This window comes from Apaloderma vittatum, unplaced genomic scaffold (genome assembly GCF_000703405.1).
Source record: "Apaloderma vittatum isolate BGI_N311 unplaced genomic scaffold, ASM70340v1 scaffold11350, whole genome shotgun sequence".
In the NCBI taxonomy this organism is placed as follows: domain Eukaryota; kingdom Metazoa; phylum Chordata; class Aves; order Trogoniformes; family Trogonidae; genus Apaloderma; species Apaloderma vittatum.
Window position 1 is genome coordinate 5339 of NW_009692917.1, and position 12913 is coordinate 18251.

At 42.5% G+C, this 12913-nt stretch overlaps 1 protein-coding gene across 3 annotated transcripts in view; it reads right to left on the minus strand.

Moving 5' to 3' along the window:
* Positions 1–241: 241 nt before the first annotated feature.
* The window catches only part of LOC104277105 (thyroid hormone receptor beta), a 45452-nt gene continuing 32780 nt past the window's right edge, over positions 242–12913 (minus strand). The window contains exons 3-7 of one of the 3 annotated variants that reach the window (XM_009873832.1): positions 11059–11206; positions 9412–9617; positions 6310–6456; positions 2205–2463; positions 242–757 (exon numbers count right to left, since the gene is read on the minus strand). In XM_009873832.1, the coding sequence (XP_009872134.1) occupies positions 516–757; positions 2205–2463; positions 6310–6456; positions 9412–9617; positions 11059–11206 (1002 nt within the window). In that variant the 3' untranslated portion in view covers positions 242–515. The remainder of the gene's footprint in view (positions 758–2204; positions 2464–6309; positions 6457–9411; positions 9618–11058; positions 11207–12913) is intronic. The other 2 variants (XM_009873687.1, XM_009873758.1) reach the window with 2 other exon arrangements.

The window sequence follows — 12913 nt, forward strand, 5'->3', positions numbered from 1 at the left end:
ATGGCGACTGGTACAATAGAAACAACCATGACGACTAGAAATTTCACCTCATGAATCGGTCACTTGTGCCCTGCAAGATGAGGTAATACTAGACAGAATTGCCATGGTCAGATTAACAATACTGTTTTAATTTGGAGGCCAATTTATTTTCTGCCACTTCAATTTCTCTCCCATATTTTCCAAGCAATCATGTGTGTGAGCTGGTGACCACGCAAGTGCTGGTGAATGAGATTAGTCTGTATTTTCACTGTTAAGCTGCCAAAGCACTCACATCAAAGGACTGCAGAACAAATTGCAATAGTCACAAGTACCCGCATTAAAGGGATGTTTTCATCCATGTGTATACAACTGCCCCCAGCAACCCCGAAACAAAACCCAAACAAAAACCCAACCCCGCCTCAAGAAACAGAAGAGCACGAAAGAAGAAGAACAAACAGAGGTGAGAAGAGCCGGGCAACGGGATGAAATGACAGCCAGTAGTGCCACGGGGGATGCGGAGAACTGCTCCAGTCTCTCTAATCCTCAAAGACTTCCAGGAACAATGGAGGGAAGAGTTCTGTGGGGCATTCCACCTTCATGTGCAGGAAGCGGCTGGCATGGCAGGCTCCGATCATTCGCAGGTCTGTCACTTTCATCAGCAGTTTTGGCCAAAAGTGTGCAACATGGTGTTTTCTGTAATTAATGTAGTGTTCGAATGCCAGGAGGAAACCCTCTTGACATTTTTCTATCCTTTCAACACAAACAAGGCCTGGGCGATCTGTAGACACAAAGGAGCAAAACTTTAACAAGTTCCTGATTGTAAGCCAATTAAAATAGGGTGACTCTGCTGTTAGGAAAGAAAGGTGGGAGAGCAAGAACATCTGGACAACTGGCTGCGCCAGGAACAACTTCCTGGACACCTCACGTATCAGTGCTATCCCTGCTAAAACAAGGACATAAGCCTTCCTTTCTTCATCCTTTGCCTGCTTTGCCCATTTATAGTACAGCTCTTTAGGAAGTGTTTCCTTACAGTGACTAGAGCAACAGATCCCTGATCTCAGCTATGGTTTCTTTCTGTAAAACAACTACTAAACAATAAAAAAAAATATCTCCTTGTCAGATATCTAAATTATAGTTCTTTCCTACCTGTCTTTCTAGTCTGATCAATGCTTTGATCAAGTTTTGATCCACAGGTGAGCTGCAAAGAAAGCTGTTATGAAGCACCAAGGAACAACAGAGGCCAAAAGCTTTGCTGATTATCTCAACCAGCACCCAGATGGGCGCTGGGAAAGCTTCTTTCACAAGTCACTATTCAGGAGATACTTCTCGGAAAGCAGGTCCTCTGAAAGGCCTTCTGAAATCCCTACTTAGGTATCACTGCACAGAGAACTAAAGAGAAATTAAAATGTTTTGATTAGGAAGGTCAAGTGCTGTGTCGTGATTAATGTGGAAACCTTTCTGTCTCAGACTCGGTTGTAAATCACTGTCTCTGTATTGTTATTCAGTGCCCAATCTTCAAAGTGGTCTTAAAACAAAATCTTGCCAAATCTGCCACTGCCCAGGAATGGAATTTCCTCTTTGGGCTGGTGCAGTCAGTGGAAGCATATTTGAAAACACACTTGATTTGAAAAAGTTAAAAACTTGCTGAAAATCATATGAAACGGTCTGTGCTGCTTCTGTATCAGGCTACCAAGAGACCTGTAGCAAATGGTCCTGGTGTAGGGAAGCTCTCAAGTGCCCATGGGCAAGTGGTGGTGCTGTTAAGTAGAAAAACAAGAAGGAAGGTCAAACTAAGTGTATGAGGCTGATGGATGCATGTATGAACTGTGCATCCTGCTCCATGCATGGCAGTACCTAGGGGAGCAGGGAGCTTCTTGTAAGGACAACTATTGCTAAATTATTAGTTTTTCATTCAAGACAAACTGGCTCAGCATCAGATTTGATTTCTTTCTGATGATCATTCCTGACTCCTCCCTAAGTACTAAACTGAGCAAGGTGTGGTACCAAAGCCACTTTTATGCCCATCTCTCTGAACATCCTGAGTTTTTTTACCTAGCGTTCACCAGACTAATTCTTAACTGCATCACAAATTTGAAAGAAAATTTCTCCCAGTTACTCTGTCCAGCACTACAAGATCTAACATACCCTAACTGTTTTAAAAAGAGACTTGTGACAGAGGCTAAAGTTTCAACATGGTTGGGGTCCCAATGTATTTCTGTTCTCACCTGATGACATGAGCAGAACCGCCTGAAGAAGGGCAACCTCGGTGTCATCCAGGTTAAATGAAGAAAGAGACATGCCCAGGTCAAAAATGGCATCAGACACCACGCCAAGACCCCCATTTTTCAGCTGGCCCCTTGTCACCGCCATCTCCCCGTTTAGTGTTAAAGTCTCACTCTCGGGGTCATAGCGAACTGCTGCTCGGAGGGACATTATCTCCATACAGCAGCCTTTCAGAAGGATGATCTGGTCTTCACATGGCAGCTGCAGAAATTGTAAACGGTAAAGAAAAAGATACATTTTTCAAACTGAGTTGGTTTTACAATTACAATTAATCCAAGAGCATGAAGTTGCAGTTCACAGCCCAGGTCACTACGTCGCATAGCGTGGCCACCCTCCAAACACACTGCTGACCGACCGCACTGCACAAACCTCCAAAACTCACATTCCTGCCGTCAGAAACTGCCAGCAAGTTAACATCCTCACGCTAGATTAGGAAATCTAGTGACAACAAAGCTGTAGGCAAGCGGTTCTGCGCGAGATACTCAAAACAAACCAAATCGGTTCAGATGCTGAGATGAAGTGACCCAAGTGCTGCTCTCCATGGAACTGCTCAGTTTGTGGGAGCACTATAAAATTAAGTTCAGTAAACCTTAAGCATGTAGCTTTGCACAACATTTCACAAAATGGGAAGGGTAAAGCAGGTCTGTCATGTGCCCGGCTGGTGGTTACAGATACTGTTGGTTTTGTCTCCTGTTGGGGGTGGATCTACCTGAGATGTCTGAAGCAGTCATGGCGCTCAGCTGCTCATCTTTCTCTCTTCTACTCCTGAGCTCTCTGCGCACTACACAGCCTAACAAAATAAACTAGAACTGGGGCTGGTACAGACCTCAGCCATCCCGGTTAAACTCACTGCCAGCCATGCTTATTTCTTACCTGACCAAAGGAAAAGGAAGACATTTGAGAGGGTCTGTAAAAGTGGGCTGCTGTTTAAATAAAAGGAATAAAATAAATTTTTGTGTATAGGAGAGAAACTTCAATCAGTGGGGCGTGCACTCTTAATTCTCACTACTCATTTAAACAACAGGGAACTTAGACTGTATTTAGCCTAGTAAGGCTGATCTCCCTAAACTCCCTACATTATCACTGGACAGACAGAAAATTTTTGGTATAGCTCCAGGTTTTATGCTAGTGCATAAACTGTGATCTTCAGGGCATGCGGCTAGATGTGTCTTTTCCATGACACTGAAAAAGGTAAGCTGTCCAAATTGGTGGAGCTGGGTTCTATATTCATAAAGTATAAGGTGGATGCTGACGGATCAGGAGAGTGTGTGCTGTGAAGCATGTCTTTATGTTTTCATAGGTAATTCAACGATAGGAAAACCCACCAAGGCTATTTTGAGATTGTCACTCAACAGCAAAGGTCACGTACATGAAAAAGCAATTCATTTCTACTTGGCTAGAAAGGAGGCAAAAAATCTATCAATTTCTGATTCATATAAATTTACTATATTTACCTGATTTGCAATTCAAAATGGAAAAACCTCACCAACTAGAGGTTTATGTGGGAACTGTGTACTCGCAGAGCAGTACACTGATTTGCTGTAAAATGATGCAGAGCGGATGCCAGACAAGTTACCTAAGGCAACTGGCAAGCAGTTCCCTGTTAAGAGGTTCAAGCACAAAGTTAACCACTGTCAAAAAAAGGAGTTGAATAATGCAGCTGTTTTTCCAGCAATGCCAACTTCAGGTGTGGAGTGTTTGATACACAAGAAAAATGACTCATCCCGTTCAGGGCAAATGGCTTTCTCTGTGGATCACACTCAGCCTCAGCAGCAGCGTGGGGACGGCCGCACAGGCACAGCGGTGGTCCTGCTGCCCAACAATACCACGGCTGCGGAGACTGAAGTAGGGAAGTTAAAAATAAAATTTTCTCTGCAGAGAAAAAAGGGTCATGAAAGGAAAGAAGGGAGAAGAAAAAAGAAATGAAAAAAAGAAGACGAAGTAGTAGAAGAACAGTGGAAAAGCCACAGGCAACAGTAGGGAAGATACTTTGTGACACTTCAGCTGTTTTGTGAGTGACCAATTCAATCCATTAGAGTTTCTCCTCTTACCTGAACCTTCTTAAAACTTCTTTATGATGTAGTGATCTGACTATGCCCATCCTTCACTTGCTTTCCTAATTCCGAGGGACACACAGGACACCTCTTTCATGGATGCCAAGCCTCAGGTAGCAGCAATTACCAAAGAGAGGGGGCTTGAATATCAGTTCTGCTCCCAGCTACCCAGGTTTCAATGCTACCTACACTCATCGCTTGAGTGCTGTTACCACAGCACCTTCCAGGAGCGGGGTCACCAAATGTGACTGATCACCCGCCACATCTCGCCCTTTCCTTCTCTCTCTGCAGGGAGAAAAATCAAAAGGCAGGAACCTGAGGTGCTCACCTCTGCAAGACATACTGGCAGCCAGCACGTGTAATGCGGCACCATAGAACTGAGCTGAGCTACCTAGAAGGTTATTTACTCAGCTTCACCTTCAGCCAGTGTAGAACCACTGATGCCTGTGACACTCAAACTCACACCAAACTGATCAATTGCTCCTCCATCTTCATCTCCTAAGCAGAAAGAAACGCAAGAAGGAAACAACAGCAGAAATGCTGAGGAGTAGATGAAGAAAGCAGGGCTTTGTCTCATAAACAAAACCTGTCCCAGCTGAGCTGCATAACCTACAGAGGTTATGTCCAATGATGCCTTGACTTCTTCACCCAAGCTTCCTGCCCAGCTCTGACACAAGTGGGCCCACGGTAGCCAGGAGGAGTATGAGATGTCAGACGGGCACCGCAGTCTGTGTGTGACTAGTAAAGCTCTCTAAATTAAAAAGACTATCTTGGTACACCACTGCAACTTCCCACCAACAAACGCCAAATCAGAGGAGACAGATTCCCTCAGACACTGAATGCTGCAGGGGCCTCTTGATCTATGGGCACATTCCGTGTATTTAAAAATCTTCATGCTTGTCCACTGTTTAATGCTTTCTTGGCTGATGGAGCCAATGCTGAGGTTAGCCAGGGAGAGCTATTTACACTATGCCAACTACTGATATTTACCTCTTCTTGTTCTGTAGGTGTCAGAGGACATAAATAGCTCTCCTTGACTGACCTTAAAGAAAAGCTGCCAGCCACAGAAGAGTAAAATGCTATGGCTGCTTTAAACTTCCTTCCTGAATGATGTTTAGTTATTAGGAAGAAACACTGTTCCTGAGTTAGGGAGCCCGATGAACTCATTCACCATGGTCGCTCCCAATTTGAATGTCATTCACTTGGCACCTCACAGCTCTGCCGTGCGGGCAAGCAGGCAGGCATCCTTCCATGGCTGGACTGGGGATATTTCCACGTTAAAACTCCCATGGTTGTAGATCCTAAGGGACTCACAAAACTTTAAATTATTAAGACTGAAATATTCCAGTAACACTTTTAAGTTAGGAAAAAAATTTCATCTGCCACTCCATTTGGTCAGTGTAAAAAAGGTCAGCCTGGGGACTCCGTATTCCTAAAGTGCAACCAAGTATATTTTACATACGAGTATCTATGTGGAATGACAATCCAATACTTTTGCAGACTTTTTTATGCACAACATTCCCATTCAGGAAAAGCACGCCTAGGGAACACAATGAGGCAAGTGTCATTCCTGGATAGGGATGCTTTCCTGAATTTGAAGATTTTGTTAATGTGTAGACCCAATTTCACAATATCATACCTGCTACGGAGCCAGAAAACACAGAGGGAACTGTGTGCTGGAAGATCTGATTAAATACGTGAAAGATGCTTCTGGACAGCCTTTTTTTGTTAATTTGCTTTGCTCAAGGCCACCTCTAAAGACACATTTGAGTCTCTAATGAACCACGACTTCAGGACGAACAAGATCAGAATTTCAGTAATCACAGGAAAAAGAAAACTCACAAAAAATCCAGATGATTCTAGTTCCATCTGTTTTGAATCCCTCTATTTTTTCTGATTTTAAACACAGTGATTCTTTTTAGTTCCATGCCAGGAGTACTTTGAATAGTTTTTAACAACAGGCATATGAATGAGGTGTGCAAGAAAATCTTACCTCACAAAACATAGGCAACTTTTTGGCAAAATCCACCACTCTTGTAATCGCTGGTGTGATGATTTTTGTAAACTGGCTGAAGGCTTCTAAATCCACTTTCCCACCTTCTGGGGCATTAACTATTGGTGCCTGCCCAATATCTTCTGGCTAAGGACATAAACAAAGATATTTAAAGGAACAGTTTACCTAAGAGTAAGTATTTCATACTCTGTGCTGCTTGGTGATGGAAGATATGCTAAAATAAAAAATAACACTATTCACTATGTAAGTAACGCCCACTATGCCACAAAATGTGATTTTCTTTGTAAGGCATTTGTGAAAGAGGCGACTGCGCAGAGACACAGGTGACTGGCATGCTGCTACCTGTCCTGTGTGGGCAGCTGCATTTTTGCGCACATGCAGTTTCCTCCTTGTGTCTCCATCTGAATATTTTGTGGGTGTAGCGTACGCATTTTTTGCTTAAAAATGTAGGCATGTCCTTGCTTCCTATAGGTGCCAAGAACTCTGAAGTTCTTTAAAAGCAAAGGGAGCTGAGGTGACTTCTAACCGGCAAGAAGAAGATGCTGAGAGCTTTGCAGAATTGGGCTCTTTCACCTTCTCCAAGTTCTGAAATCCTCCCCAGAACAGACTGCCTGGTATCACACAGCTCCAGGCAACTGCTGAGGCCTCTTTCCAAAACTAGGCTAAAACAACCGATGACTAAGAATGGGCTAACACAAAGCTAGCCTAGATAAACTGACTAGAATTTGAGCTTGTCTGGGTACAATTCTGGTAGAAAGTCATCTTCTGTATGACTTCAGCTCGAGGTTTCTCCAAAGAGAAAAAAAAAAAATCATATTTAGAGGATTGCAATAGGGTATATAATGAAATAGTTTCAAAAAGAATCTGCAATAAGAGATTTTTTATTCCAACTACACTTGAACTTTTTCACCTGATTTTATGACAGCTTGTCAATATTACCATGTATTTTAATAACAGACATATCAAAGCTGTTCTGTTCACTAAGTGTGGCTTTGCAGTAGTAGAAGATCTGCCAACCACCAGGGAGTTGTTCACATTACAAAGTCAAAGAATGGATACAACTCAAAGAAGGTCTTAAAAACGGATGGATATCATGACATTTATATTAGTGCACTTAAATAAGGGAGGTGCTGAAAGTGCTGTCTGTAATAAAAAGCTGTGCTCAGCAGTTTTTTTAAAGCCACACATCACAAAAGATCCTTCCACGGGTCTGTCACCAATCTGAATCCAAATCTAACTTCTTTCAAGAAAAAACTCATCAATGTGTTCATAAAGCAAGCATCAATTGTAAAGAAACAATGAAGAGGACTGGGCTCAATTATCTGACGGCTCCCACCAAAAAACTCAAATAATACCAGTTCTAGGCTCCCTCTCTTCCTGAGTCTTGGGAAACTAAACCACATTGTCTGTGTGCCCATGATAAACAACCTTCATCACTCCCAAGCAAGAAGACCAAATACTTAAAACCACGCAGAACATCATTAGGGAGAAAAAGAAAGAACACAGCATTTTCTTGTGAAATGCAAAAGAAGCTGAGATCGCTAGCTGAAGCTAACACACTCCAGAAGGTTGTGCAATTGTAGAGCCCTCGCCACCTACCTCACCTCAACAGGAGAAAACCCTCAAAGGAGCTCCTGCTGTTGAAGAACAAGCCTCCGCTGCCTAAGAACTGACCCATAGCTCCTGGGGCGTGCGACCAGCTCCTTTTCCTCTTCAACAGCTCGTGGCAAGGGCTTTCAAAGCCCTCCACCTGGGGCTGGCATGCTATCCTTGACCTTCTCTTTGGCGCTCACTGCAAGGCGTCAGTGAGCTTCCGACGCTCATCTTGAAACCACTGGGCTCCAGCAGGTGAGCTCTGCCAAGAACCAGGAGGACCCGCAGCAAGGGCTGCAGCGACAGCAGTTTGGGCTGACCTAGGAACTGGCTGTGGAAGTCCCAGCCCGAGCCTCAAGCTCCCCAGGCTTTAAACCCAAACCAGAAGACACTGAAAGAGCAGCACTCCTGTCTACGCAACGAAACCTTGCAGCTGCTTCTTGGTCTGCTAAAACCTGCGCTGTGAACCTTGCCAGGGAGCACCACGGGACAGGGCTTTGCTGCTTCTTGCTTCCTCTATCAGCGACCATGGGCTGACATTTTTGCAACTGCATTTTACTGCCAGCATTTATACAGAAATAAAGACACTGCCACTGGAACTAACAAAACATTATAAAATGGATTAAGTGGCTTGAATATGTAATTTCTCTTACCAATTTAACAGTGGGTCAAGGTTCCTAGGTGAATTAGGAGCCTAGGCTTCCAAGAAATGAGTATTTTCTATCTGATTTGTATACACGGACTGGTAAAGACCCCTGTGTATTCCTCAAACCCAGTGTATAAACCCTCTTTTGAACTGTATAAATATTTTGCCTTCTGCACTTATTTGCTTTAAAAATCAATTTAGAAAAATCAAACGAATCCTTTTCTAAGGCTGACCATTACAAATCACCATTTATTTTCTGATCCTTAGGTACAGGCTGAAAACTTAACTCACTCTGTAGTATGTGATCCCAACACTGTACTGTATGTATCAGCCTGCTTTCACTGAAATTAATTTTTCTTTGCCAAATTTATTTTAATTAAAGTATTCACTTTGGAACAAAGAAGCAAAAAGCATGATTTATTAACAAAAAGTAGCTTTCACCTACAACCTGACATTTTAACACTTGGAATATGTTGTATGCTAGTCTTTAATAAAGACAACTATCCCTAGATACAATGTATAAAAAAAAGATATGGTATGCTACTGTTGCTCATAAGGAGTGAAACGTTTTTCTACTTTTTTGTGTCACAGCACATTCAAAGTACCCAGCTGGGTAAGCCTTAACTTAGCAGCACACTGTTTATCTTTTAAAATCCATGGTGTGATCAAACACAGAGTTTCAGGCAAGAATAAGCAAGTAGTAACTATAAAAATCATGGTTTTTCATAAATGTCAATACTCTGGCAGACATACCCTCTTTGGGCTTGTGATGTTGGGAAGGAACTTCAGAAGAAAGGAAGGAACCTGGCTCCAAGAGCAGTGTAAAAGACTACAGTCCTTACCAGAAATTTCCTTTTCTGCTTCCAGTGGCTTCCCTGTGCATTGGTGGCCACATGTGCTTCAGTAACAATTTTGATGAGCTCCCATTCCTCATCTGTTGGCTCTGGTTTGTGCCCAATGGTTTTCTGCAGCTCTTCCCGACGTCTCTTCTCTCGATTTTCTTCTATCAGCTTCCTCTTTGCCAACCGCTTGCTGTCATCCAACACCACTAGCAGGGGAAAAAGCACAAAAAAATGGAAGGAAGCTCTTGAGGTTGCCTGAACTTTGGTCTCTTCTATGCCTGAGGTACTAACTGATTACAAACACCTTAACTAATCAGTAAAGCAGTACCTTGGTAAGACCCACAGTTAACATGTCTCTCTGATTTCTCACTCCAAACTTCATTTTCTCAGAAGCCTGGATTGCAAAGAACAACTTACCTTTCTGGTAATGTTTTGTATGCCTCCATTGGCTTCAGCAGCTTATTCCACTAATAAAACTAATACATAAAAGCTTTATGAGGACTCAGACAAAGTGCTGCTGTAATGGACTTGGAGTAATCCATGTTGGGAAAGATGCACTTTTGCTTTCTGTAAAGTACTGTCAGCACGCTCGCAGCTGTGAAGTGTTTAGAACGTGTTCCTGTAAGCCAGCAGCAGGTAATGTGGATTTAAGAAAGTGGGAGTATTATGCACAGGTGGCTCCACGACTTGTTTGCGTTACACAATCAGAAACAATCTGCCTTGGGCTCTTCCCACAAGTCCTACCAATGGTGCTGGTCCGTAGCACTGCCCGGAGCCATGGTAACGCCCGGGCTACTCAGAGCCAGGGAACCTTCCCACCCCGGCACAGCCGCCACCTGGGTGATGCTCAACCCTGTCTCAGCCTGGGCTGGATGGACACTGGTGACCCAGGGTTATCCCACCCCTCTCTTCAAGGTCTACCTGGCTAAAACGACACAGCACCATTTCTTCTGCTTCCCCCTAGAGAGAAGGCACTGTTATACATTACATTAACAATGGGAAATACAAAGTTAAGCCTACTTTTCGGTTGTTTGTTGGGTCTGTTTTGCTGTCAGGATTACACTGGCAACAACCATTAACATTTTAATACACAGGAGGATTTACATGACTTCCTCCCATTCGCACTGATCAAAGTTATTGGTGTAAAAGCCCCGTGCAACGGTAGGAAAAGATCCCTAAGGGTTAATCTTACAGCCATATTTTCTAGTTTTTTAGAATGAGAGTCGAATTCTTTGCAGTAGATAACTTCTTCAGGGCTAAAAATAAAACAAACAACTGCAGGATGACTCATACAACGACATTCAATTTCACATCCTCCAGAATTTTCTAAACAAGATGTTTTTTTCTCAAGCAAAGTGTCCATCCAGATGCATTCCTCTCTCCTCTCTTCCAAAGAGTGAAGGTTCCTACTGTTACTCAGCTTGGCAAGGCCAGGAGAAAGTGCAGTCTGGTGAAGGATAAACAAAAAATTACAGCCCTATGGAAGTGGTTTGACGCAATGAGAATAATTCCCCAGCACAAGTTACTAAAAACAAAAAAGTGCTGTTCTACTTTAACAACCTGCAACAATCAACATACTTGAAGCAAAAGCACGCATTAAAAAAAAGAAGAAAGAGAAAAGAAAGAAAACCAGAAAAATATACTTACAATCTGTTGCCATGCCAACAAAGATACATTTTTTGAAGCGACATTCCTGGCACTGATTTCTTGTTACTTTGTCTATCACACATTTTCCTTCATATTTACAGGAGTAGGTTGGATGGAGGTTTTTCTGAATGGTTCTTCTAAAAAAACCCTAAGTGCAATAAATAAATACATTGGAAAGCATCAGCACTGCATATTTTTTTTTCAGATTGAGAGCCACTGTGGTTTGGTAGGAACGTACCTACGTATGCAAGATAACATGCTTCATGAAACTCTCAAAGGGGAAGAACAAACCAGCTTTATAGAGTATGGCATTTCTTTTCTGAGTTTCATGAAACATTTCCCCTCTAAAAATTAAAAACATACAGATGTCTTAGGTAATCAAAGGCATAAGTAATGCTGTCTTGAGGGACAAATACTGTCTCCCTGTCTTCTTGAAGTTTTATATTTCTGTGTGTTAATTTTTTTTTGGTATTTGAATTAGAGAGCTTATTTTGACCCCCTTTCTAAATTACATAATCCTTTTGAGTGATATTAAGAGGCATATACATACTTTTTATTGAAGAGCAGCTTCTGCAAATAAGAACGGTGCTGTGTATCTGCTAATAGAGGAGTAAGAACATGGAGTTCTACTCCCTTCTTTCCACCAAAGCCAAATAACCAACCAACCAAATCTGGACAAGACTAAGAATTTCCCAAACACAATTTACACAATGTGAGTCTAGTTCTAAACAATGGATCCATAATTTAAAAATTATTCTCATTTCTGAGAAGAGGATTTGATTCATATTTACCGCAGACCTCTGTATTCAAAACAAACATCACCGATAAAGGGCTCTCGCTATATAAATCCATTCTTTCTATCTATCTATCTATCTATCTATCTATCTATCTATCTATCTATCTATCCATCTATCTATCCATCTACCTGTCTATCTATCTATCTATTTCCATTGCCAATTGCAGTATGGATACGAGGTCAGATCCATGAGAACTAATGTAACTCCACTGAAGTCACTGACTTACACAACCCACAGACCTGGCCTTAAGTAATCAGATACGGCTTATCTCTGAACATTATGAACCTAATACACCAAGAGAACTAGGGCTGTTCAGTCTTGAAAAGAGAAGGCTGAAAGCGGATCTTATTAACGTATATAAATATCTGAGGGGTGGGGATCAAGAGGAAGGTGCCAGTCTCTTCGCAGTGGTGCCCAGTAATAGGACAAGAAATAATGGGTGTAAGCTAGAACATAGGAAGTTCCACCTCAACATGAGGAAAAATTTCTTTACTGTGAGGGTGAAAGAGCACTGACACAGGCTGCCCAGGGAGGTTGTGGAGTCTCCTTCTCTGGAGACTTTCAAAACCCACTTGGATACGTTCCTGTGTGGACTGTCCTAGGGGATATCCTGCTCTGGCAGGGGGGGTGAACTAGATGATTTCTAGAGGGCGCAACATTCTATGATTCTATGATTCTATGATTCTAATCCTGATACTATTTTCAACATGACTTTTCTCTATCATGAGATAGGCTGTAAAGCAAGAAATTTAGACTTCGCTTTAATTTCACTTTTCACCATTGTTTGAGTCTGTCTACATTCAGCAATGCAGCTTGAGACCTATGAAGAGTGGCTGAGGGAACTGGGTTTGTTTAGTCTAGAGAAGAGGAGACTGAGAGGAGACCTTATTGCCCTCTACAACTACCTAAAAGGAGGCTGTAGTGAGGCTGATGCTGGTCTCTTCTCTCAAATTAGTAATGATAGGACGAGGGGGAATGGCCTCAAGTTGCGCCAGGGGAGGTTTAGATATTAGGAAGAAATTCTTCACTGAGAGGGTCGTTAAGAACTGGAACAGGCT